General features: G+C 39.6%; 1 protein-coding gene across 5 annotated transcripts in view; it reads left to right on the plus strand.

The window, feature by feature from the left end:
* The window catches only part of SLC12A1 (solute carrier family 12 member 1), a 97737-nt gene that overhangs the window by 17343 nt on the left and 52657 nt on the right, over positions 1–27737 (plus strand). For 2 of the 5 annotated variants that reach the window (NM_001110839.4, XM_016927023.3), the window contains 10 exons: positions 2906–3001; positions 5609–5748; positions 6811–6921; positions 9169–9280; positions 11320–11447; positions 17867–17951; positions 21103–21254; positions 23257–23364; positions 23685–23808; positions 25924–26025. In NM_001110839.4, coding sequence (NP_001104309.3) covers positions 2906–3001; positions 5609–5748; positions 6811–6921; positions 9169–9280; positions 11320–11447; positions 17867–17951; positions 21103–21254; positions 23257–23364; positions 23685–23808; positions 25924–26025 — 1158 coding nt within the window. Of the gene's footprint in view, positions 1–2281; positions 2378–2905; positions 3002–3508; positions 3605–5608; positions 5749–6810; positions 6922–9168; positions 9281–11319; positions 11448–17866; positions 17952–21102; positions 21255–23256; positions 23365–23684; positions 23809–25923; positions 26026–27737 lie in introns of all 5 variants that reach the window. The other 3 variants (XM_009428977.4, XM_009428980.4, XM_016927024.3) reach the window with 3 other exon arrangements.

Here is a 27737-nt window from a genome sequence, read left to right on the forward strand (position 1 = left end):
GAAAATAACAGTGAGGAAATAATAAGGTTGGAGTAGGGTTAGTGTTATGAAATGCAAATTATATGGTCCTGTAGAGTTTCTGGGGTATGCTAAACATTTTCTATCAAGCTTCTTCAAAACAAAGTCAGGAGCAAAACAAGTGCAGAATAAATCACCTTTAGTGGCACAAGGACCTGAAGCCACATAGTGATACAGAGGCACTGCTCACCACAGTATCCCTGCAATAGATATGAAGAATTTGGTCCAACTATTTTTTACAACCCCAAGCTTTTAAGAGTCTACAGGGTCTAAAGCAATATGGTCCAAGTTTGCAGCCTGTGCTTAGTTAGCCTCTTCCCACTCCACCTTAACCTGCAAAAAAGCCTAGAGGCTGCTGTTAGAGACAGGGTATGGCCAAGAGCTTCAAAAGAACCAGCCTTTAATACCTTGACTCATTCCCACTGCTGCCCTTAACCTCCTTCCACTTTCCCTTCTCCTTGGGCATGGCCAGAGAGATCACAGCCTCTCGTGGCTGACTACCCTTCTAACCATACTTGGAACGAGAGAGCCTGCCAACAACTATGGAGCATTCACTTTACATAGGGAAGCTTACCAAACAGCCCAGACCAGAGCATTCTGGATGGAGCCAGGGTGAGTTCAGTGGCTGTGACTCCACAGCCCTCTCCCTGAATTCTGGGTCGGCCTCCATTAGAGAGGGTATTGTAGGAGAGGAAAAACAGTTATCTTCTACCCTTCTTAGGTTCATTGGCTGGGGGCCTATAAATTAGATTGACAAAAGTCAGATCAATAAGAGAAAAACAGAATTTATTAACATGTACATGGTACATACACATGGGACCACTCAGTGATGAGTGACTTAAAGGGGTGCTTAGAACATGGGCTTATATATCATCTTAACAACAGAACAATTAAATTGTAGAGAGGTGATAAGACAAAGGAAAAGGACTTTTCATTCATAGGGTGGCAAATGCTGCCAAGGTAAATATATAAGGAAAGGAATGGAAGATAAGAGCTTGTCAGCAAAGCTTGTTGTGTAGATGCCTGTGGTGCCTTTGTCAGGCTGATAAGCATCCAAAATTGTCTCTGGTAATCAGAGACATCACTTTCTGGTAGAGAGGGGAGGGAGGACAAATTTATGTCCCGTTTTTAGGTAAATAGGAAGGGATCGAGAGCTTTTCTTGTATCTACTTTTTTTCGGTTGTCTCAGCTCCAAATAATCCTTATGCCAGAGTGATATATTCTGATACCCTTTTGTAGCCTCCTGGCTATGTGTTTCTTGAAGCTGAAAGCAGTCACGGCTTCGTTGAATTCTGGCCTCTACCACTTTCTCCCTCTCCTTATAATCATCAACCTTCTGAACCATAAAATCCTTGGGGCAGCTTTTTAAATTTCATTTTATTTGTGTCTTGTGTTTCTTACATTACCTGCCACATAGCTGGATATATAGTAGGTTTTTAAAAAGCAGTAAGTATTATGACTACTGTGAATATGATCAAAAAGCAATATCATTGAGTGTGTACTGTGTTCCATGTGCTATGCTAGCCATTTTACACATGCATTCTTTCTAATTTCATTGCTATTTTTGGCTCAGTTATTTATTTATTTGAAGTGACATATCATAATAAGCAACTTTCCAGAATTCACACGGTCAACAAGTTAATGTAATTTAATTTCATTCTTTCCACTTTACCCATCTGCCAGATGAATAATTTGCTATACTGTATGTAGTTCTCCACCTCTATGTGACCAAATGTACATAAAAAGATAGTAACCTGGAAGGATGAACATTTAATCTCTAGTTATCTTGACAGCTTGGAATTGTAGGCCAATTATCATGTTTATAGGTGTCTATAACTTCTCCAAAGATGGAATTCTGTCAGGTGCAATAGTGCAAGCCTGTAGTCCCAGCTACTTGGGAGGCTGAGGTAGGAGGATGACTTGAGGCCAGGAGTTTGAGACCAGCCTGGAAAAAATAGCAAGACTGTCTCTAAAAATAATAATAATAATAAGATGGGGTGCACATTAAATTTTGACCAGCCCTAGTGGCTTTGTTTTGTACAACTTAGTTCTGCACATTTTAGCTCTTAAGTTTCTTGGAACCAGAGCTACTACAAGCAGAAAACTTCAAAGCTAAGCATTTACTCCATGGTGATTTCCTAGCCAACTTGTTAAACTCAAATGTGGTCCTTTGATGTTTACCCTAGACTTGCTGGTTTTTATGTAAATGATCCAATGAATTCTTCCACCATTTAATACCTTTATTTTTCCTCTTTCAACTGAGGTCTTGGTGTGATTATCATCGGCTTAGCCGTGACAGTGACTGGTATCACTGGTTTATCCACCTCTGCTATTGCCACAAATGGATGTGTCAGAGGAGGTAATTAAACTTGTGACCCGCACCATCATTTGTAAGGTAAAGGCAACACAGGCTCTAACAGTTCACCACTGACCTTTCTGGAGTGTTTTCAAAGGTAATGCAAGTTGGTTTCTTTTCCCCCATCAGGCAAAGAGATGCAAGAAAAATGGGGAAGGATTTAACCTTTGTCAAACCCCCAAGTTTCTCATTCCAGTTCCTTCAAGCAAGAAAGAAGGTCAAATGTCATGTTTTCTCTTTTCACAGCCAGGATAGTTTCTCTCCCAGGACACCAGCATAAGTCAACTTTTCCTTTCCAAGTCTGCACTTTCGATTGTGTTTACTTTTGGAAACCATCGTTCATCATAATGAGCAGTTCTCTGACTTGGTCTTTACGCCAGGCAAACCAGTTTCTCCTTAGCACAAAGAAACCCCGTTGGAGCCCGAGGCATGGACCTGAAAACTTAAGTTAAAGGCAGTGTAGTTTGCAGCAATAGGGAATCCAAGGAAGAAAAGTAAAATGCAATATCTTCTATCTTTCATTGCTAACAGGTCTTGGAGTTCTCATAATTCTTCTTTCCACCATGGTAACTTCTATTACTGGGTTGTCAACTTCTGCGATAGCAACTAACGGGTTTGTTCGTGGAGGTAAAATCTCTAAGATATCTAATGCCCTCATCACTTGCTACGGGTAGGCGAACAATTTTTTATACTTCTTTTTGATGGGAACAAGGAAGTAGCCCAATGTTCTTGAAGCCTGGCTATTTGGAGGAGCTGGATGCCAAAGAAAACCTAAGGTATGATGAGAATAGTCCAGGTCTACTCTGGTCTCTTTTCTAATGGATCTCTCTGGCACATTGTAGGTTATGCCTTATAGATGTGCACCTTCCTTAGGTAAACTTTTTCTTTTTCAGGCTAGTCTGCACACCTCTAGCTGATGTTCCTTGGAAACTGATTCCAGATTTGGCTTCTGTTTAAACGTTTAGTACATTTCAGGTGCTTCCTAGACCTTCATGAAATGGGATCTTTTAGAACATTTCAGGTTTTCACAGGGAGGTGGATCTTTCTGTGACAAGATTCAGACTGCTGCCTCCTGAAGTACTGGTGACTTCTCTCAGTACTGGAACCAAACACCTTTCTTGGGGGATTTTGCAGGTCTTGGAGTCATCATCATTGGCCTAAGTGTGGTAGTAACGACACTCACAGGTATTTCTATGTCTGCTATTTGCACGAATGGAGTAGTAAGAGGAGGTAAGCCAATTAATTTACTTATGACTAGAGGCTTGGTTACTAGTAATGTCTGGAGTTAGTTTACTATTGGAAGTGAAAGTAACATATTGCTAATTAGTCCCCAGTGTCCTAAACAAAATAACCCAAAATTTAAACAGCAAAGCAAAATTTTTCTCAACTAAAATTGGAATATCTTCATTGACATGACCCATTTCTTGTAACAAAACATGTTTATAAAGTGGAGAGTGACTATGTGTCTAGTAAGAAGGTATGGAATATTATAGCAAAATATATGGTTTCTTTGTACCTTGGACGCTCTCTCGCAGGTCCTCTCAGCATGGGTCTTCTCCAATGCCCCAGATGGCATTGCTGATGATTGCCACTCAGTAAACCACTCCTGCACCCAGGCCTCGGGGCTCACCCCAAACGCTGTGCTCCCAATGACCAACAGGCAAGGGAAGATCATTAGAAGGGAATAAACAAATAAATAAGCAAAGAGTTACTTTCAAATAATCTAGGAGTAGGCAAGCCTAGACAGAAAGTGAAATGGATGAAATGTATTGTTGTTCTATCTTCCTTTGTTCCCCCTCCCCTTCCCCTTTGGTTTCTCTGGTTCTCTACTTGGGCACCTTATCCAGGTCTTCCTACTTAGGGCCTTCTAAAACATCCTGCCCACAACACACTTCCACTCTCAACTTCTGCCTGTCTCTCATGTTGATCCAGCCCACCTAGGTAACTGACTAGCTCATTTGTTTAAGGTGATCTGTATAAAGGAAATAATGGGGATTTGCTCCACCCAGACAATATGCTACATTTTTAGAGAGGACTTTGACCCCTGAGCCCAAAAGAGTTACTATAGTGAAAGAAATTTCTCTCAGCAAAAAGTAATTTTGTTTTGTCTTTAGGTATGTTGGTTTGTCATTGCTGTGCCAACTCTGCCTACCTCCAAAGCCAGCTCTGTATAGGAAGTCATAATCTTACTATGGTCTGTGATAATCAGACCTCCTAACATCTAGTGCTTTTCACCTTCAATAAGCTGCCCTAGGTACCCTTTTGGCATTTGACCAATCTAGTTCAATCCTTCATATGCACAGAAGTATGCAACTATATATATTTAATAGAACTATTTTTTCAATGTCCAAGGGAGAAGTAATTGTTCCAGACCCTCCCCACTTTTCTTCCCACTTGCAACTCCCAAACACTGTGCTCTCAGTGGCCAACAGGCAAGGGACCTACTTGTCACACCCATACATATATGGGTATTTAGGAATAATCGTGCCTTCTTGAGCTAAAAACATAGAAAACCAAGTTTGATTTATAGAATGAATAATACATCACACTCTATAGATATCTTGTTTTATGCAGCACATATATATCAGAAAATTTTACGTATGTACCTATATATGTTTTGTATATATATGTTTATATATATATATCATGCCTTCTTTCACTAAAAACATAGAAAACCAAGTTTGATTTAAAGAATGGATAATACAGATATCTTATTTTATGCAGCACATATATATTAGGAAATTGTATATATGTACATATATCTATATATGTGTAAATATATATTTTACATATATACACAACAGAAAGGAAGTTAGAAAAACAAAGATAAACTTCAACTACTTCATTTTCTACCTAGACTTTCCTACTCCTGGAAATTTTTTATATAAAATTTTACTTCAGTTGCATTATTAATTTGAATACTCCAATGATATTTTTATAAAGACAACGCATTTTTTGTAAAGTTTGCTGTGTTCTTTTTTGTAGCTTTTTTACATTTATGTTTTAATAGAGTGGGCTTTATTAAGTCAGGATACTTCTATTGTAGATTAAGTACAGAGTACCAAGAAGGGCTAAAGTTATTCACTGGGTAACACAGGATTCCTAAAATTACTGGGAAGTTGTAATACTGTTATTGAAATAATTCACACTGTAAATGTTCTCAGATAGTCACAATCATTTGGTCATATAAACTAGCAGTTCCTCAATGTAAAGTATGTTCATTTCTTGTTTCAGGTGGTGCCTACTATCTTATTTCCAGAAGTTTAGGGCCCGAGTTCGGTGGGTCAATAGGCCTGATCTTTGCTTTTGCTAATGCAGTGGCTGTTGCTATGTATGTGGTGGGATTTGCTGAGACTGTAGTAGATCTTCTTAAGGTAATTAAAAGCTTTTCTTTTTTTCTGCCAAGCAGCATAATTTAGTTTAGTTTGCCTTCTCAGGGCACTAAGGGATATCATTACAGCTAAATGAGAGGAAAAAAGTTAAATATAGTGGAAGGAGCCTGGGCTTGGCATCAGAAGATCTGGCTTTGAGTCCAGGTTCTCGCACTTACCAGCCAAGAAAGTTTGGATTAGTTCCTCTATTCTTCCGAACTTTGTTTTCCAAATCTATAATATGGGCTAATAATACTGTTATATGTATTTCACAGAAGTGTGGCACAGACCAAATGAAATAATGTACACAAAATATTGTGTAAAATATGCAACATCAGATAAATAATGGATATTACTGTCAATAGTAGTACTATGATTATGGTTATAGATTTCCAAAAGGAAAGAAAGTTTAAAAATTAAAATAATTCACTCCAGAAAACTAGCCATTTCCTAGTTTAGGTGCCTAGTCTAGGATGTCGCATGTGCAAGCACATTCATTAGCTGATATATCAACTAATTTCTAGTCCTTTTCTCATAGTAATGATAGCATTCACTGAATTCAATTGGTAAAAGTACTTCTATTTAAAAATTAGATAAATAAATGAGCTTACAGTTCACAAGGTATATTACCTTCAAGAGATGCATTATCAGGTTTGTGTCATGTTCTTACATAGGACACCACTTAACTTTCAGGATTTACACTGTAAACCATCCGTTTTTATTCTGCTAGGATTCCCCTTGACACACAGAAATAACTATTCATTCTTCTGAAATAAAACACAATATGTATATGTATACATATTTTCACTTAATACTACAACAACTTCAAAAGCTAGAATGAATCTCTAAAATGTCTAACTCCTAACCTTGACTATCAAAGGCCTATTATCACAGAAAAAAATGCTAGGTTTTTTATCTTCATAAATTTATGAATACTCCATTTTTCTATTATCCTATATGGCCCCAGGTGTAATTGTATAGTATCTCTTTTTACTGTTAAATGCTGCAATAAGACTCACATGCAAAAAGCTGTATCTCTAAGCACTTAATAATTTGTTTCCCCAGGAGAGTGATTCGATGATGGTGGATCCAACCAATGACATCCGGATTATAGGCTCCATCACAGTGGTGATTCTTCTAGGAATTTCAGTAGCTGGAATGGAATGGGAGGCAAAGGTAAATTTCTCAAAAATGATATTATCAACAGTGGCTGGTCAGGTCCTGAACAAATTGCAGGAGTAGAAGGAACTCCATATTCGAAAGGAATTGCTGTTATTACCTGCTATGGTGAAATGAGCAGGCAAGTGCTAGGTGGAACACCAAGCCTGCAAAGCACGAAGCCCACGCAGTCATGACTCAGGGCTCATGAGTCACATGACTGCCGTATTTTGTCTCTCTGTGCTGTCACCAAGGCGGCTGCCTTATGCGCAGACCCCTTATGATCATAGCAGTGGTGCACGCTGGAAGCCTGGGTCTCTCAATCACAAACCCTTATTCCTCTTTCAAGCTGCCTGTGGGTGCAAAAGCCCAAGAGAAATGGCAAGTGTGTTGAGAACATAAGAGAGGCAAAAACTATCAAAAACTGTCTGAAAGCCAGTACTTCACCAGCAAATTTAGGCACATCATAGGCTTTAGAACCAGAAAATCTCTGAGTTTAACTAGTGATAAAATGGATAGTAAATTTCTGAATGATGGGAAACATGTCTTTTGCCTCCTTTGTAATTCCCTCAAGTGACTGGTGCAATTGAAAATATTCCTACGTGCTTGTGGATGAAGTAACTAGAGCTCAAGCAGTCATGAGATGTGGAAAGACAGCCAAAGCCTCCCACCTATAAGTCAATAAAAAACATTCCTACATGGCATTTATTTGTAGATTATGCATTCACACATTCAACAAAAATTAAGTTAGTGCCTACCACGTGTTGAGCATTCTTCTAGGCACTGATATTCACCTGTGACCAAAACAGGCCTAATCCCTACATATGGTCTATGAAGAGATAAATAATAAGCAAGCAAATAAAGAAATAAATATAAAAAGGGAATTTGTGAAAATTAGTATCAACAGGACACTGTGATGAAAAAACACAGAACCCTACTTTAGAAAACTTTATTCCCTGAGTGAGGCAATGAAGTTTAGTAGCAGTAGAGGGTAGCATTTAAAGCTCCAGCTCTGTAGTTAGAGGGCCTGAATTTGAATCCAGTTTATATCTCTGCAGCCTTCAGTAAATTATTTAACCTCCCGGTGCTTCAGTGTCTTTACCTTTAAAATGAGGATAATAATATTGCCTACTCCATAAGGTTGTCAGTTTGTTGGTGGTATTATTTACCTAAAAGAATGCAGGTAAAGTAAATCTGCAACTGTTCTATTGTAAGCCCTCAGTGAACAGATAGCTGTTATTATTTAAATGGGCCAGGCACGGTGGCACGTACCTGTAATCCTAGCACTTTGGGAGGCTGAGGCGGGCAGATCACGAGGTCAGGAGTTCGAGGCCAGCCTGGCCAACATGGTGAAACCCTGTCTCTATTAAAAATACAAAATTAGCCAGGGTGGCGTATGCCTGTAATCCCAGCTACTCAGGAGGCTGAGGCAGGAGAATTGCTTGAACCCAGGAGTTGGAGGTTGCAGTGAGCCGAGATCGCGCCATTGCATTCCAGCCTTTGCGACAGAGTGAGACTCCATCTTGGGAAAACAAAATAAAATAATAAAACATAAAAGATTAAATTGTCAAGAAAGGCCTCTCTGAGGAGGTAACTAAGACTTAAAGGATGAAAAGAAGGAAATAGCTATGCAAGAAGTAGAGTGAACTGCTTTCCAGGTAAAGGAAACAGCATATGGCAACACCAAGCCATAAACACCTTGCAGCATTGGAGGGGCTGAAGGAAGACCATCTGACCAGTCTTCCTTCCATCTGACCATCATCAGCACATGCAGACCGATTGTGCTGAGCACACAGCAGCAGCCTGACGTCAAGTGCACTGGGAATCACAGGAATTGTATTCATCATTCTGCATTCTCGAACTCCTGCAGTTAGCACTGGGAACAGAAACAACCCATAAGTGCTCTGCCGAAAACAAACAAACAAAACCCCCCTCAAGTTTATCAGTGTTAAAACTTTTGGCTTCATTTACATTCCTGGGACAATGGTGGAAGTTACCCACCTGCTACTTAGAATGTTACAGAAATGTCACGTTCAACTGCCCAAACACATGTGCCATTAAAAATGTGGCATATACATCCAAGTAGAATAAGACCTATTTACATGCCATTCTAATAAGGATGCATGTATTACCTACTCTGGGTAGCAGAGACTTAACTGAAATATCAGATAGAATCTTTCTGCAGTGGACATGTCTAACTTTTATAATTATGTAAAAAGTTGTTAAATAAATCTGATTTGGTTTCCTTTTACCTTTCCATTCCAGGCCCAAGTCATTCTTCTGGTCATTCTTCTAATTGCTATTGCAAACTTCTTCATTGGAACTGTCATTCCATCCAACAATGAGAAAAAGTCCAGAGGTTTCTTTAATTACCAAGGTACATGGAATAAATTGGTTGCTTTTCATTAAATACTTCTCCATTGCCCTCCTCATCACCATCCCCATCACCCCAACCCCAGCCTTCGGAATGCCTGGCTCCCCTTTCAAGTTACTTGTGGATGCGGAAGCCCAAAAGAAATGGGAAGTACGTTGGGGAAACATAATAGAGACAAAAACTATCATTCTCTTCTGAAACCCAGTACTTCACCAGCAAATTTGGGCACACCATAGGTTTTAGAATCAGAAAATATATGAGTTTAACTAGTGATAACTAACTAGTGATAAAATGGATAGTAAATTTCTCCAGGAAAGAGCCTGGAGCTGGATTCAGGAGACCCAAGGTTGGATCTCAACTCTGCCACTTAACAGCTGGAAAGAACACCTAATGTGACTGGGTCTCAGATTTTCCTGCCAAAATGTGGGTGATAATAAGAACTTCCTGAGGGAATTTTGAGAAACAAATAAGACAGTGGATGTGAAAGTGCTTTGTAAACCTTTTGTTGTTGCTGTCAAATAGTAGAAACAGAGACACAGCTCAGTTTGTTCAACCACTGCAGAGCGCTAAAGTCAAACATAGTCATTTCTCTCTTCCTGCTAGACTTGTTTGCACCTTGCTTTCCCATAGCATTACCTAGTTAAGCATCACTGTCAGGCTTTCAGGCAGAAAAGACTGTAGGAGTTACTCAGTGTAGCATCCTGTGATAACATCACAGAGCATGAAATTTGACTTCTTTCTCTCCTTATTTTACTCCTTCTATCTGTTCTTGCTTTTCTTTTCCCTCTAGCTTACTCAAGAATCCACTGCTGAGTTTTTAAATGTTTCCCTTTATTATTTACTCAGTTGTCAGTATTTATTTCTTTTTGATATCACATACCTCTTTCTTCCTGATTCCTTTTCTTCATAAAGACTTTCTGGTTTGCTTTGCATGTTAATATCCTTTTCCCTTCTATCATTTTCCCTCCTTCCCATTCCTACCATATTTTTTCTTTAAGCCTTTTTTCCTATTTTTGCATCCCAGATTCTTTTGTTCACATTTTTTTCCTCTCCTTTTATCTTTTTTCCTTCTGTTTTTCTTCTAGGTTGTTTCCTTTTTATTTAATAATTTGGTGGCAATGTGTGGGATGGTATTATTTTATTAACAAAGCTTCTCATCATAATATTCTCCCATACTGAGGATTTGGTATAAGCAGCTAAGATCTAATATCTAGGAGTAAAAAGTAAAAAGATTCATACATTAGTAGCAAAATTGTAAAGTAGACTCACACACAAGGTTCTTCAACTACCAAAAAAGGCATAGAAAACCAGTGTGTTGATTGTTTATGGTATTTATGCATGTGAGAATGTAGTTGTGTGTGTGTGAATGTGTGTGGTGGTGCATTTGTGGGTATGCCAGTGTGATCATGAGAGAATTCATCTCCTCCTCTTTCAACCTTTTCTAGATGCAAAAAAGTCAGGCAACCTGGATCTCTTTTGGCACAAAAATTGATTTTTCAGAGCTATGTCATACAGATCTAAAACCTTATGATATATATTTTGACTTTTGGCAAATATTAACATAAAGCTCCTCAGGAGTACACCACATCTTCAAGTTCATTCCATTTAGAATATAGGAATGTGGCCGGGCGCGGTAGCTCACGCATGTAATCCCAGCCCTTTGGGAGGTCGAGGCAGGTGGATCGCCTGAGGTTAGGAGTTTGAGACCAGCCTGGCCCACATGGTGAAACCCCATCTCTACTAAAAGTACAAAAAATTAGCCAGGTGTGGTGGCGGGCGCCTGTAATCCCAGCTACTTGGGGGGTGCTGAGGCAGGAGAATTGCTTGGTTGCTTGAACCTGGGAGGCAGAGGTTGCAGTGAGCTGAGATCGTGCCATTGCACTCCAGCCTGGGCAACAGAGTGAGACTCTGTCTCAAAAAAAAAAAAAAAATTAGAATATAGGAATGTATTTGCATTTAGGACTAGGGAAGCCAATGGTAACTTAATCTCCTGTACTGTGAAAAATGTCTACATCATAATTTTATTATAATTTATGTTGCAGCATCAATATTTGCAGAAAACTTTGGGCCACGCTTCACAAAGGGTGAAGGCTTCTTCTCTGTCTTTGCCATTTTTTTCCCAGCAGCTACTGGGATTCTTGCTGGTGCCAATATCTCAGGAGATTTGGAGGTATGTTGTTTGCTCTGCTTTGCAGTCCTGGGAGTGGTGGTACACTTGGTGGGTAGCACAAGGAGATAGAGAGGTTAGATGTGACCATATTACCCTACAGATTCAAACTGTAGATTTCTGCAAGATTTCCTGATGATTTAAAAGTTCTCTCTTTTAATGCCAAATTTGGATTTATATTCCAGATAATTCTTCCAAAAGTCTTATTCAGTGATATCAGAAGAACAGGGTAGTGTGATAGTGTGTCATATTTCCCCAAAATAAATGTAGTTCAGTGAAAAAAATACCAGAACCACCCTTTCTCTTTTAAACCCAAATGAATAGGAATATTTTCCTGTAAAAGTAAAAAAAACAAAACAAAACAAAGGAAAATAATCACATTTTCACTTAGCTTCCCACTTAATTATTCTGTGTGAAGTACTGCAAAGAGGATGGTATGAGTTAAGATATGGGAATGCTATAAGAGACCAGCAATAGTGGCCTAAACAAGATGCAGGTTTTAATGCACAAAATCTAGCTCAGTTGGGCACAGTGCCACATGCCTATAGTCCCAGACACTTGGGAGGCTGAGGTGGGAGGATTGCTTGAACCCAGGAGTTTGAGGCCAGCCTGGGCAACACAGCAAGACCCTGATCTCTTTAAAAAAATAAATAAATAAAACGTATGTATATTTCTTGATGAGTCTTGATATACTCATAAATAAATAAATAAAAATTTTATGTTAAATCATCCCGTAGGCCATCCAGTGGAATAAGAAAAGTCTGCTCCAAAAGGTAGCCCAGAAACCCAGATAACCTCTTTGTTTCACCGTTACTTTGGGGCTTGCCCTCCATCTGCAAGGTCACATTCCAGTCCATGGGAAGGGGGATAAGCATGTAGAGGGCAAGCAATTCCTAGAACTTGCATGTATTGCTCCTGCTGACATTCCATAGGCCAGAATTTAGCCTTGTGGCCTTACCTGGTTGCAAAGGAGGGCGGGAAATGTAGTCTCTATCTGGGCAGCCACATGCCCAGATAAAATCTTAGGGAGTCCTAGTATTAAAAGGAGGAAAGTGAGGACGTATATCAGGGGACAATAAGCCATTTCTAACACACACACACACACACACACACACACGCAAAGTAGAAGACACAGGCTTTACCACAACAAATTATTATCAACTTTGGAAGACAAGAAATATTTTCAAGACTCATTAAGAAATATACATACATGAAAAACATATGCATTGTTCAAGCGGGAAGTGAAATGAAAATACTGAACAAATAATTGTTAAGTTAATCAGGGATGATTTTCTCAAGGAAATAATTTTTGAACCTGAGCATAAAGCAAAGTCTGGATGCTGGCTATTAATGAAGAAATATAGAGTATTCCAGGCAGAGAGGATAGTCAGGCGTAAGGAAACTGGGGACAGTGAGAAGTCTCTTACAGTTCAACTGGAGAAACCCTGATGGGGCTCAATCACCTTGAAGGCAAAGGGAAACAGCTGTTAGAGGGACTTGAGCCAGAGGTGCTTGCCCTAGAATATAACTCCATGAAAGTAGAGAGTTTGCCTTTGATTTTGTTCATTGCTGTATCCTCAAAGCTAGTAAGGCCTCAATAAATACTAATTGAGTAAATAAATAAAGGCATTTAGATTTTTATATTAGGGGCCACAGTGCTATGGTAAATTCTCCAGCAGAAATATGGCATAAAAATATTATGCTGAAGTGCAGAAAAGTTAATAACTTGTTCAAAATGATTCAAATAGTATCACTGCTGAATGAAATTTAGCTGTGGATGTTGAACTTCTGGTTTGTCAGTTCTGGAAGAGTATCAGAGGTCACTGATTTAAATTTCTGCAAATTATAAGCACACCTTTAAATTAAAGAATATTGCTCTTTCTTTAGACTCTTTAAAAACAAGTTTGTATCAGATGTATAGTAGTCAGTTCCGCTTAGCTGGCCCTCACTGAGTGCCTGTTCACACCAGGCACTGAGGAAACAAGGAGCTTCACCTCTCCCTCAAGGAGCTCAGAGTCGAAGGAGGAGACAGACTTCCCTTATATGAATTAGAACAAGCAAGAGTAGAATCAAGTGCAAAGGAAAGAGGAAGCAGAAATTGCCTGTCCCCTCAAAAAGTAAAGGAAGACTTTCAGAAGAGGGGACACTCAATCAAGGTTTTGAGGGATGAGCAGGAGTTTGCCAACAGGACAAAGAAGAGATGGACATTTGAAACAGAAGAAATGGGATGTAAGAAGGCACCAAGAAAGATGCTGCTAATGAGAATTATTTTATGTGCAGAGTAGTGTATGTAATCCTTCATTAATATATTAATAAACATATTAATAAATAATTTTCTATGTGTCCTAAGTACTCTGGGAGTAAGCAAAGAAAGAGAAGATATTATTTCTATCTGAAAAGACGAGACTTAAAATTCCTCCCCCTTCAAAATAAGTGTTAACTTGATTTAGGGTTGTTATGTTAGTGAAGAAGTTTTCATTTATTTAGCAGCCTCTACTGAGAAATCTCTGATTCTGAGTTCACATGTAAAGAAACTACAAACAATGGCCTGTTAAGATTTTGGGGGCATACATGGTCATAATATTATTGTAGAATGTTGCATTCTTTTTATTTAAAAATACTTTTATGATTTTATAATTAGGCTTAACTTTTAACACATACACTACTATATACTATATACTTTTACTATATACAGAACTCAGGGGTCCTTTTAACTACAGACAATAGAGTTTGGATATTATCCCCAAACTAGCTAGAGACTCTAAGGAGGTTAGACAAAGGAATAACATGATTAAATAAGTGTGTTAGAGAGAGCCTGCTAACAGCTTGTGGAGGGTGGTTTGGAAGGTGGGGAAACGGTGTAATAGGTAGGAAGACTGGAGGCAGAAAGATCAATTAGAAAATACCGTAATAATCTGGACAAGAGATGACATGGGCCTGATTTAAGGCCATGCAGAGGAAAAGAACCAAAGATATCAGCTTTTGTTAGAATTAGGAGAAGAAATAGAAAAAAAAATGTTTTTTACTATGATCCACAGTAAGAAAACATTATACATCACAACCAAGTGCACACTTAGAAAATTGTCCCCAAATGATTCTCTACTTTATTACAAGCAATGCCTTCTGATATTCTCACATCAGTTCTATTCTATTGGATTCTTTTAACGCTGGTTGTAACCCGTCAAATTGATTCCACAGTATAGTAGATGAGGAAAGGAAGCTCACATTTGTCTATTGAGGTTGAAATGGCAGAAGGACATGGGGTGGCGATGTCTAGTGAGTGGGTGGCTAGATGTATGAGTCTGGAGCTCTGAAAGGAGCTAGGGCAGGACTGGCAGCCATGACATGGATGAGTTAATGCAGGTATGTGCAAAAGGGAAGAGAGAAGAGGTTTGAGGCAGCGTTCAGGCAGACACAGACCTTCAAAGTATTAACGGTAAAAAGCAAGTCCATGAAGAAAAAAGAGACAGAGCTAAGAAGCAGGAGAAATCAAGACAGTGGGGTCATGAAAATCAAGAGAGGAGAATGCTTTGAGAAGTAGTAACGTGGTCACAAGCCGGAGGGGCCAACCATGTTAAGTTCTGGGAGGTGACAATATGTTGGGAAATGGGGAGGAAACTTCAGTACTCGTAGATATTATTTCTCTTTGAAAGTGAACCTAGAAATATAACATAATGGATGCAGTCAGTTTAGGAAACATTTACTGTTTACACACTATAGGGTAGGAAAGATCCTGATCTCTGCTCACAGCCTCAGAATCCTCCTCTGGAAGGAAGCTCATGGACACAAAGGCATGCTACAAAGTTCCCATCCAGAACCTTACATTTGCTAATAATGCACTAACAGATGATCTGTAAATATGTACCTGGTAGAAGATTTAGAAAATACCCAAGTCTAATCAAGAAAGCTAAGAAGTGATTTCAGAGAAGCAAAATTGGGATGTGGTTGACATACCCAGAAAGCAGGAATCTAATAGATTGCTTGCATTCTGTCCTAAGGAAAAATATAATGTCTAATGAAAAAAGGTAAAGAAGGTTAGGTTTTGGGTTACTGCTTGCGGATGGAAACTACATTTCAAGTGAAAACCAATAATTTGTCAAAGTCCTCCTGAGCCCTATTTAAGAGAAAGCTAGCCAGACCAGACAATGTGAATATCTAATCATACATTAATATATTGGCATCCAGATTTATATGTTAATGTCTTAGGATCATGGCTGGGCATGGTGGCTCATGCTTATAATCGCAGCACTTTGGGAGGCCCAGGTGGGTGATTGCTTGAGCCCAGCCAGGAGTTTGAGACCAGCCTGAGCAACATGGCAAAACCGTGTCTCTACAAAACACACACAAAAAAATAGCTGGGCATGGTGGCACACACCTATCATCCTGCCTACTTGGGAGGCTGAGGTGGGAGGATCACTTGAGCATGGGAAGGTTGAGGCTGCAGTGAACCACAATTGAGCCACTGCACTCCAGCCTGGGCAACAGAGCAAGAACCCATCTCAAAATAAATAAATAAATAAATAAATACATAAATAAATAAACAAACAAATAAATAATAATGTCTTAGAGTCATGATGGAATCTCATGTGACTCCTGTTAAGCCATTTTAGAGCTTGTAGCAGACAGTTGCAAATAAAAACTAAGTTTTTGGGGTGTTTGTTTGTTGGTTTGTTTTGAGACAGTGTCTCACTCTGTCACCCTGGCTGGAGTGCGGTGGCGCAATCTCGGCTCACTGCAACTTTCGCCTCCCAGGTCAAGTGATTCTCGTGCCTCAGTCTCCCGAGCAGCTGGGATTACAGGCGCATACCACCATGCACAGCTGATTTTTGTATTTTTAGTAGAGATGGGGTTTCGCCATGTTGGCTAGGCTGCTCTCTAACTCCTGACCTCAGGTGATCTGCCCGCCTTGGCCTCCCAAAGTGCTGGGTTTACAGGCGTGAGCCACTGCACATGGCCAAAAACTAAGTTTTTGTGTTTTAGGTATAAGACTGCCTTCCATCTTCACATCTGTTATCCATATATATATATATAAAATATGCATAAATTTTATATATACATATATATTTCTGTTCTTCCCACTGTCAGTTCTTTACATTTTACTCAGATCTCAAGAAATTCTTCATCAATCAAATAAATTTTGGAACATAACATGAATTAGGGGATTCAGTAGGCCCCATCACAGTCATGACTGCCTTCTTTTTCCTTCTGTGTGCTGGCCCATTGCATACACCTGCCACACTGACGACGACAATAGTTTGGAAGGAAGAGACTCAGTATGTACATGTCAGAACAAACCCTGTGTACAGATACTCCTAGAAGAGTGGGGAGAAATTAATGATCACAGAGTGGTCCCATAGGGCTGGCCTACTGCCATGTGGGGCAGGTTTGCTTGATTCAGTTGTGACTTCCAGTCACCAAGTTGAGTCTACATTTTCACTATGCATGACCTTTTTGATGGACTTTTTCAGCATATTTATGTTTTCTTTTTAAAGCACAAACTTTGTTTGACTGCAGTGATTGCTTATTTGTGTTGATGAGTCTAATGTGCTCTGGTGGGGGACTCATACCTGCTGAGATTGTACCTTCTTCAATTCAATATTTATTGACTCCTACTCTATGCCAGGCCCTGTCCTGTATAAGTGAAGACATTAAAATTTCTATTTAATAATCCCTATTAAGTTGAATTGAATACAATTCAATATGCTACTTAAAAATTGATTTTATATGATTTATCCCCCCCAATAGGATATAAAATGGTAAATTAAGTATGATGTGAACTCAATTTAGTGAATGTATATACACTTATAAGCAAGAGAAAAGCCCATTTTCTGGTTTAAGCTTGAATTTGCCTCTTTCTTTATGTCTGCTTATGGAAATTAAATATCTCCCATTGCAGATATTTCTGAACTAGATTTCAAATAGGGGATTTAAGGGATTGAAAAATTTAGTAAGTAGATCATCCTTTTTACTCAGTCAAAAGTGATTTTTTTAAAGGCAAGCTTAAGCTTAGTATAAAAAAAATACACCCAGAGATATTATCCACATGCCAGATATGTTTGTATATTTTCCCTTACAAATTCAAGATGTGATACATCTAAATGAAATTCATAGGAGATAAAGAGAAGGATGAGGCCTTGGTGAGTGAACTACCTACTATACTTTTCTATAGAAACTTCCTTCTGGACAGTTAGAGATCTCTTCTGTTCAGCTGAAAGTTTTACAGATTTCTTTATTCACTCTGCACAACTTGTCTTTGTCCAAAATAAAGCTCAAGCTCATCAACTTGCTGTTTGCTTGATCTTTTCTTAGAACTTACCTCAGGAAGGGTAACCTAAAAATCTGAAAATATGAAAATAACTCCAAGTGATCTATGGTTCTTATTTGGCTCTGTATTCTTCTACCTCCACATTATTTTTTTAAAGGATCCCCAAGATGCCATCCCCAGAGGAACCATGCTGGCCATTTTCATCACCACTGTTGCCTACTTAGGGGTTGCAATTTGTGTAGGTAAGTGGTACGTCTCCAGTGTCAGAATGTCAGAATTACGAGGGGTCCAGTTGTTCACGTCTAGTGGGCTTTCAATGCAGCATAAATACAGAGTTTTTTAAAAGGCAACAATTTTAATTCCGTTCTTGGTATCTTAATGTTAATGATGTGGATACTTTAGGGATTTGAAGGCAATTAAGCTGTACTACAGACATCTCTGGGTCAGGGCTAGAGTAAAGCTAATCAGGTTGTCATTCTACCTGAGCACAAAGAGGGTCCCATTTTACCACCCTTGATGATAATCCCACTGCTAAGGAGGCCACCACTTCTGGCATACACTTCCCTTGTTCTAGGAGGCAGGAGAGAAACAGAGTAGAGAAAAGAAGTGAAAAACAAAACCCTTCAAACCTAAAAACAGCCTTAGGAAAGTATGAAAGATGTGGAATTTGTGACTGTGTCTCATCCTTGTACTGCTATCCTTAATATGGAAATGTCACTGTCACCAATTGGCAGGATATCAGAACAAGACCCAGCTGCTGGCAGTGTGGGTGGCCAGCCCCTACATTGTTCAGTGAACAGAAAATATGTGTACTCACCTGCTGTTCCTGAGACTGACTTAGGTTCTACCTGCTGCCTGCAGCCACACCTCCTCCTGGTTGGGGGTTGCCTCATACTTTTTCCATAGTAGGAAAGGAAGAGGTTTCCCAACATTTAGAGAAGAAAACCATCTTCTGTGTACAACAGGGAAAACAGCTCCAGGCTGGACCACCATGGAAGCCAAAGGGTACATCCCAGTCCTCTTCTGCTTATAAGAGAAATTGAGAAGGTACATGTACCTACAGTTGGTTTCTGGAGATAAAAGAAAAAATGAACTTAAATCCTTCCCTGTCTCATTGTTTCTAATTTGAGGAAATTTGATAACTTTGTTAAGAGTATTGTTGGGGCTGCGCACAGTAGCTCATGCCTGTAATCCCACTAATTTGGGGGGCTGAGGCCAGAGGATTGCTTAAGCCCAGGAGTTCAAGACTAGCTGGGAAAACATAGAGAGACCCCATTCCTACAAAAAATAAAAAATTAGCCGGGCGTGGCGGCACACACCTATGATCCCAGCGACTTGGAAGGGTGAGGTGGGAGGATTGCTTAAGCCTGGAAGATCAAGGGTGCAGTGAGCTGTGATCACAGAACTGCACTCCAGCCTGGGCAACAGAGTGAGACCATGTGTCAAAAATAAATAAATGGGTAGATAAATGTATTGTTGGGGCATGTCCAAGTTTAGTTACATGTAAAGAGATTTTTTTTTGTTTCAGTGCTTTAGAAAATCAACACATTTTTAAATGACTTTGAAACCACTAAAGTTAAATTTCCTGAGTGGTTTTCTTTTTTCTACAGTTAAAGTGAGAGAATGAGTAAAGGTATAGACCTGATTCCAGAGCTTCTTCTAGTTTTGCCCCTAATGGGTGGAAAAATATACATTTCTACACTTTCCTAGTATAGGAGAAGGACAGCCATGGAGTCAATGTCCTGTCATTAGTACAAATAATGGCTCTTGGCCTGGCTTCATGGGAATTTGAGAGATTTGTTATGCAGAGGTTAAAATACATGATTCAAAGAGTTCAGTTCAACATAAATGAACAATGCAAACAGGTAAAATATGAAAGAATAATTTGACTTGGTAATTGACATCCATAGTTTCAAGCATTCAAGCAGAGGCTGGCAGGCTACCTCTCAGTACTATGATAAAAAGGATCCCTGCACTGATTATTTAAAATGGCTCTTTCAGATAAAAGAGTCTATGATTGGCCGGGTGCAGTGGCTCACGCCTGTAATCCCAGCACTTTGGGAGGCGGAGACGGGTGGATCACGAGGTCAGGAGTTCAAGATCAGCCTGGCCAAGAGGGTGAAACCCCATCTCTACTAAAAATACAAAAATTATCCAGGCATGGTGGCAGGTGCCTGTAATCCCAGATACTCGGGTGGCTGAGGCAGAGAATTGCTTGAACCCAGGAGGCAGAGGTTTCAGTGAGCCAAGATCATGCACTGCACTCCAGCCTGGGTGACAGAGCGAGACTCTGTCTCAAAAACAAAAACAAACAAACAAACAAAAAGAGTCTATAATTTTTAAGTCTCCCAAATTCAAGGAATGTGGATTCCATGGCTAAGATTAAGGAAACACATTTATTCCTGTCACTGGGACCTGTCTTAAAGGTATTATTAGCAAGGCATGAGAATCCACCCTGGGTAGAGTTTGAAATCCAAAGCAGTTTTATTGGTTGGTATTTAGTTTGTAAAGTATTTATCCTTCATGTACTTCAGAAAAGTTTATATATACTTCACACGTATATTCATATATTTCAAAAATCCTATCAAATACATGGCAAAGATTAGTTAGAAAAAATCCTAAGGGAATGCCAGTGATTAAAATATATATCAAGAGTCTTCTAAATGACCATAATTCTATTGTTAAGAATCTATCCTAGAAGAAAAAGTTTATGCACAAAGACGTTCATCATAGAATGCTATAGTAGAAAATGACAGATACACTCAAATGTATGAAAATAATGGAATAGATCAGCTGAGATAGATACCTGATCAATATTATTTGACCATTGCCTAGGAAATCTGAGTATTTTATCCTAAAACATTTCCTTCATTGTTTAAACCATTAAAACTGCATATAATGTAGAACTGTAACTCTGTTTGATAAATTATGCAAGGAATATCATTAGTTGAAAAGAGGGGCTGCATTCTCTTAATCGCTATAATAGAATTCCATAATGCCACCCCTTGGCTCTCTTGCAGATGAGGAAATAAATCCTTCTACTTGAAAAACATCCAGTTGGTAGTACTAAGCCAGACATACATATTGAGTATGTGTTATGTACCAAGCACTGCTATGCAAGTTTTAAGAGATAAGAAATTAAGACTGAGTGTCAACTCCCAAGTCTCTTACCACTCAAATCTAAGTCACACAGGGAGTTGAAACGGCAGCCTGTTACAGAAAAGGGGAAACCCCAGGACTCAGCAGATGGGAGCCTCCAGTTATCAAGAACTACTCACAGTGAACAGAGGCTAAGAAATGGACCTTTTCAGTCTCAAAGTAAACTACGCTTTCAGTAGAAAACCGTAAGGGACCAGAACTTTATAAAGAAATAAGCCACGGTTGTTTCCACAGGGGCCTGTGTGGTCCGAGATGCCACCGGGAACATGAATGACACCATCATTTCTGGGATGAACTGCAATGGTTCAGCAGCATGTGGGTTGGGCTATGACTTCTCAAGATGTCGACATGAACCATGTCAGTACGGGCTGATGAACAATTTCCAGGTTTGAAGCAAAATTCAAAAATGTTCACTGCTATTATTTTCATTTTTTGAATGTCACATAGAGTAAGATTTCTGAATCTGCAACTGATTGATTATTGGCTGATAAGAATCCAGCATGGAATGATTCATGTGGAAGGGAAAGGAGTCATACAGTCATTACATGGCAGTAAATCCTATGGTTACATTTCCTGTAGTCAGAGACAATAGGCAGTGGTATGAATTGCATTATCAGGGAGAGATCATCTCCTGGCACTATGTGTGTTCCAATCAGTTGTGCAAGATTTCATGGTGGAAAGGAACTTCGATTAGTTAGCACTTGTTATGTATTTCTTTCTTTTACAATTTTAGTTTTTATTCCAGATTCAGGGAGTATCCTCTATGTGCAGGTTTGTTACATGAGTGTATTGTGTGATTCTGAGATTTGGGGGTATTACAACAAGTAGCCTCTGTTCACTGTGAGTAGTTCACTCAGGTACTAAGCATAGTACTCAACAGCTAGTTTTCAACCCTTGCCTTCCTCTATCCCCTCTCTAGTAGTCCCCAGTGTCCCTTGTTGCCACTTTATGTTCATGAGTACTGAATGTTTAGCTCCCACTTGTAAGTGAGAATATGTGGTATTTGGTTTTCTGTTCCTGTGTTAATTTGCTTAGGATAATGGCCTCTAGCTGCATCCACGTTGCTGCAAAGGACACGATTTTATTATTTTTGTGGCTGTGTAGTATTGCATGGTGTATATGTACCACATTTTCTTTATCCAGTCCACCATTGATGGGCATCTAGGTTGATTCCATGTCTTTGCTATTGTGAATAGTGCTGCAATAGACATACAGATGCCTGTATCTTTTTGGTTGAATAATATATTTTCTTTTGGATATATACCCAGTAAAGAGATTGCTGGGTCAAATGATAGTCCTGTTTTAAGTTCGTTGAGAAATCTTGGAATGCATTTCATACATGGCCTTCAGCTTAGACAAAGCCTTTGAGGTGGCCCTGGAAAGCCTAGAAGACAAGGCTAAGAGAGAAATGGTGAGTGCCAGAGGGAAGGTAAATAAGGGGGAAGGAACAATGGAAGTTAGGAAAACTGTAGGACTTTAAACATATTAATTTGTCTGCATGATTGGTGAGCAGAGGGAGAAGTAAATTTGTCACGAAAGCTTCATTCTTCTGTTTTAACAACCCACAAAGAGAAATTAACTCAGCTGAAGTCATTATTCCAAAATATGACTTAAATTGATAGAATCACATCATGTCTCAGATCTAAAATTATGTTTAATGAGCACAGAAATAGCAAAGGTCTGAAAAGCCTCTGTGTGCAGGAAGAAGAAAGGTTAATGGCTGTAAAAAGACTAGTAAACAGCTGAGCCCCTCCCCAAACCTTATTAAAATACTACTTTCTGCTGGATAGAATTCCCCATCATCAAAGAAACATATGGCCACAAAGAACAGAGGGGAAAATGTCAAAATCCTTGAAACCATTTCCTTCTTTATTCTTTCCAATATCTTCTGGATATATTGCGGTGAGCATTTATTATCTTATAAATAACCAAAAAGGCCATTTCTATTTTTAAAAAATAAAATTAAGAATGTGAGAATGGCCAAGTGCGGTGGCTCACGACTATAATCCCAGCACTTTGGGAGGCTGAGGCGGGCGGATCACTTGAGGTCAGGAGTTCAAGACAAGCCTGGCCAACATGGTGAAACCCCGTCTCTACTAGAAATACAAAAATTAGCCAGGTGTGGTGGCAGGTGCCTGTAATCCCAGCTACTCGGTAGGCTGAGGTACAAGAATCGCTTGAACCGGGAGGCAGCGGTTGCAGTGAGCCAAGATCGTGCCACTGCACTCCAGCCTGGGCGATAGAGCGAGACTGTCTCAAACAAACAACAACAACAACAAAAGGAATGTGAGAATGAAGCAGGGGGGAAAAATCTAGTTGAAAGCCATTTGCTTATGATACAGATTCCAAATCACAGAAAGTCTTCTTACTTGTACCTCTCTTCTCAAGGTCATGAGCATGGTATCAGGGTTTGGCCCCCTCATCACTGCGGGAATCTTTTCTGCAACACTCTCCTCCGCCCTGGCCTCCCTTGTCAGCGCACCCAAAGTGTTCCAGGTAATACAAGCACAACAGCTTGTGCTTCTCCCTATTGCTATTTCCACAGAATGTGAATCAAGCTGAAATATTCGTTCTCACTGGCAATCATTTTCCATCATTTTCTGAAACAGTTAATGTTTGCATCTGGCTCAAGTTCTATGTCTGCCACATAGTCAAGATCGATTCAAATAATATAAAGAATGATAAACTGCAGTGTTAACTTGTGCCTCATCTTGTGTACCACTTAATCTTTCCCCAAATCTTCTTGTTTGAATCACCTAGAGAAAATGACTGTGCATAGCTATAAATGACAAATTTCTCCTCTTCTTTTCCATTAGGCTCTGTGCAAGGACAACATCTACAAAGCCCTGCAGTTTTTTGCAAAGGGATACGGGAAAAACAATGAACCCCTGAGAGGATATATTCTCACTTTTCTTATAGCCATGGCATTTATTCTTATTGGTTTGTAAAGTTTTCTTGTTTTTATTGAAAACCAAAGAATTCTTCTGATTATTCATAGGGCTTTCCTTTTAGTTTGAAAAATTACTCGTTTTATGTTTAGGATCCCATTTGGGAATATTGGCATCTAAGAAGGAAATGAGAAATCCTTGTGTGTAGAGGGCCTTTGAGGAACTCGAGGTAGACTTTGAATTTTAATCTATTCTTTGAATCTGAGTTTTCAAAATCCATCCAACCAAATGCAGCTGAATCCTTCCTCCCACCTGCCTGAAACTGTCTAAATCTAGAGTCTCCCCCAGCTGCCATATCTACTGACCTGATGCCTAGCAGAATTGAATTGCCTGTTAGTGTTTCTGGAAATGTAGTCCACTGACCATCTGTATCGCAATCACCTGGGGTGTTTGGGAAAGTGTGGAGACTTCAGGCCCAATTCCAGAGTAACTGAGTCAGACTCACTGAGGGTAAGGAGTCTACATTTCACAAGCTCCTCAAGAGATTCGTAGACCACTGGTATTTGAGAATCACTTACCTAGACTATAATCTCGGCTTCCTCTCCCCAGGTAATATGGAAACAGCTACATAATCTTGGAGAGGCACATTCATCAACTTAAACTTGCACATTTCTCTCTCCTCCCTAAAGCCCCACTTTTGCTGATGAGCATATCAGAGGAAAAGAAGCAGAAGGCAGAGGACTTTGGGAGCCACACATAGGCAGGCAGAGACTTCCTCAGCACAGCAGTGCCAAGCAATGAGGGCTCCTCATCATTACATATTGAACTCAGGAAGGGACTATAATTCATGAATCCTCATAGCATTTGTATGAGGCTGAAGAGGGGAATTTGTAACTCTCTGTGTTTGTTAGATTTTTAAAAATTAAATTAAAACTGATTTCATATAGAGATGTTTCAATTATGTAATTTAGCCTCTAAGATCTCAAATCATTGCCCTGTGCTGCATTTAAGCGAATAAGCAACCAAAGTTTTTAAAGTCTTGTATACATTAGATAATATCCTTTAAAATCATTCTTTCAGAACAAGTGCATTGGCTCCACCCATAAGCTTCATGGCAGCTGTTTTGCCTACTTTCTTGTTGGTATCCATGTTCCAGAATCACACCCAGCTGCCTGCATTTGCATCACTGCATCATTTGCATCATTGCATCGTTTGCATCATTGAGGGTGATAGATGTCTGACCTTCAGATAAAGGATGACGTCTCTATATTTTTTCTTACATTGCCCAGTAAAAAATCCAGCTGGAATTAAATCATACCAGATATTTACTCCTGAGGCAAAAGTATTTTGGGGCCAGGCATGGTGGCTTACCCCTGTTCATCCTGGCACTTTGGGAGGCTGAGGTGGGCAGATCACTGGAGGTCAGGAGTTCAAGACCAGTGCAGTCTACATAGTGAAACCTTGTCTCTACTAAAACTACAGAAATTACCTGGGCATGGTGGTGCATGCCTATAGTCCCAGCTACTAGGGAGGCTGAGGCAGGAGAATCGCTTGAACCCGGGAGGCAGAGGTTGCAGTGAGCCGAGATTGTGCCATTGCACTCCAGGGTGACAAGAGCTAGACTCTATCTCAAAATAATAATAATAATAATATTTTGGCTAGCCTTGAGAGGTAGAACTCTCTAGAGATGTGAAAAAGGTGTGAATGACAAAGAGTCCTGAAAATCAGAGAACACATATTGGGCCTATGCAGGGAGATTTCAACTGGGGAGTTTTCGGTGCACTGCTATTTAACTAATATCCTGCAGAGCCTACTTATTGCATACAGAACAGTTATAGAACACAGGATTAGATGCCTCCAGAAAAGCTACAGGGGAGTTAATTGTATGCCCAGTCGCATACCTACCCATTGCCACTTGAACTTTTTGTAGGTAGAGGTCTCGATTGTCTATTTTCTGATTGGTAGGCTTTTTTATTACTTACTTTATGGAAACCCTAGCTAAGAGTAAATATGTATCCCCAAAGAAAAATGACTAACTTCTTAAACTTTGACAGATGCTCGCTATGTCTTCAATTTCCAAATAAAGTCAAGCTTCGAGGCTATAACAGCTGTTCAGCCCCTGGTCTCATCACTCATACGTACATGTTCAATTCTGTTACTTTTACAGCGGAACTGAACACCATTGCTCCCATCATCTCCAACTTTTTCCTGGCCTCATATGCACTTATTAATTTCTCCTGCTTCCATGCCTCTTATGCCAAGTCTCCAGGTAAGCTGACTTCCAAACTAAAATATGCCTAAGCAAACAGTTAGTTTGTCTCAATAAAATGAAATAAATCAGTGAAAAGTGTTCAATCTGTGTTTATATGTTTCCTTATATCCTAGTGGGAAGCGTAATCCACTTTATTTTGGTGAGTTTGGGGATGAGTTTTGAAATAGAAAAAGAATCATTTGAGCAATGGCCTTTTTGACCAACCGGAAAGTCAATTTTCTCCTGTGGCAATAAATTATTCATTGCAAGAGAAACCACACTTATTTCAGCAGTAGAAAAACACCACTATTTATTTCCAGGGTGAAAGTGACCACAGAAGTGGAATTAATGTATATATTTGAAACTTCCTTACTATCAAATTTGTTTCCTGCCCATGGTGCAGAAGAGAAGGATGAGTAGTTCCCATAATTACCTGCTGAGTGGAGGCAATGTAGACAGGCTGCATTGATGCTGGTGGCATCAGTGCACCCTTTGGGCTGTGGTTTAAAGCTGTTCAAAATTTCACACCAAAGAACCTTCCCCTTTCTAGTCACTCCTCACCTCTTCTTTGCTTTCATTGTCCACTACAGTTTCTTCTGCCTTTCTACCAGAATAGAGAGTTGTCATTATCTACCTTCAGAAAGTTCTCCACCTTGAGAACTTTTACCGGATATATAAACACATTTCCACTCATTGAGGGCCTGACAAGATATTAAGCCTCCTTTGGAAAAACTTGCTGCCAATAAGACAAAATATAGATGGCAGACCAATCTTAATCTAACGAATACTAGGCTACAGAAAGTAGCAGAGTATTTTTGTTGCTTTGTGTGTTTTGTTAACACAGAAATGTGTGACTCCATGCGATGTTATGGCCACTTTTGAAAAATAAGGTGAAATAATAGAGGCAGCCAGGGAAAACAGTAAAAAAGAGAACGGGAAAGAAGGGGAGAGACAGGAAAATATAGAACAGCATATAGAGGAAGACACATGGATACACAAACCCAGAAAATGTCTGCCTCACACACACACACACACACACACACACACACACACAGACGGGAAGCCAGACTCAGAGAAAAATAAGACTATTTTCAATGATGTTCTTGAAGTGCTATGTCCATCTTGTGGCCATTTAGGAAATTGCTCCCAAACACTTAAAAGTTCTGCTGTGTTTTGGCAACTCCTAATTTAAAACATACCCCATTCATTAACAAAAGGTGCCCTTCATATCAGAGCTTTTCCCTCCTGTCCATACTGTCTTCCAGTTGCTTCCATTTCAGGGAACTAAGAGAACACAGAAAACTCCCACGCATGTGCGCACTGTGAGAAATATTTTCATTGCAAAATGCATGACACATTAACACATTGGGTTTAAGAAGCCTTTGCTCGCCATTAAGTTTAAAAAGCCATTTCTCCATCTTTTTTCATCAATTATTATTTCTGAAAGGGCAAGCACTGTCCTCTTAGGGTGATGGAAGCTACCAGGAAGTCAAGCAGATTGACCCTTGATGACTACTCCACCTTCTCCAAGGGAGCAAAAAGCCCATTGTTTTCTCTTTTTCTTTCTCTGACAACCAAGAAGTTTCTCCTCCCCACCTGGTAGATCCCACTCTTTCCATTCCTCCTGCCTCTTTTCAGCTCCTGATGGCATAGATACTAGATGCTTAAGGTTTGGAAGTTTGGGAAGACAGTCGGGAGCACGGAGTATGGAGGGTCCTGAATGGCATATT

The sequence above is a fragment of the Pan troglodytes genome, chromosome 16 (genome assembly GCF_028858775.2).
Source record: "Pan troglodytes isolate AG18354 chromosome 16, NHGRI_mPanTro3-v2.0_pri, whole genome shotgun sequence".
In the NCBI taxonomy this organism is placed as follows: domain Eukaryota; kingdom Metazoa; phylum Chordata; class Mammalia; order Primates; family Hominidae; genus Pan; species Pan troglodytes.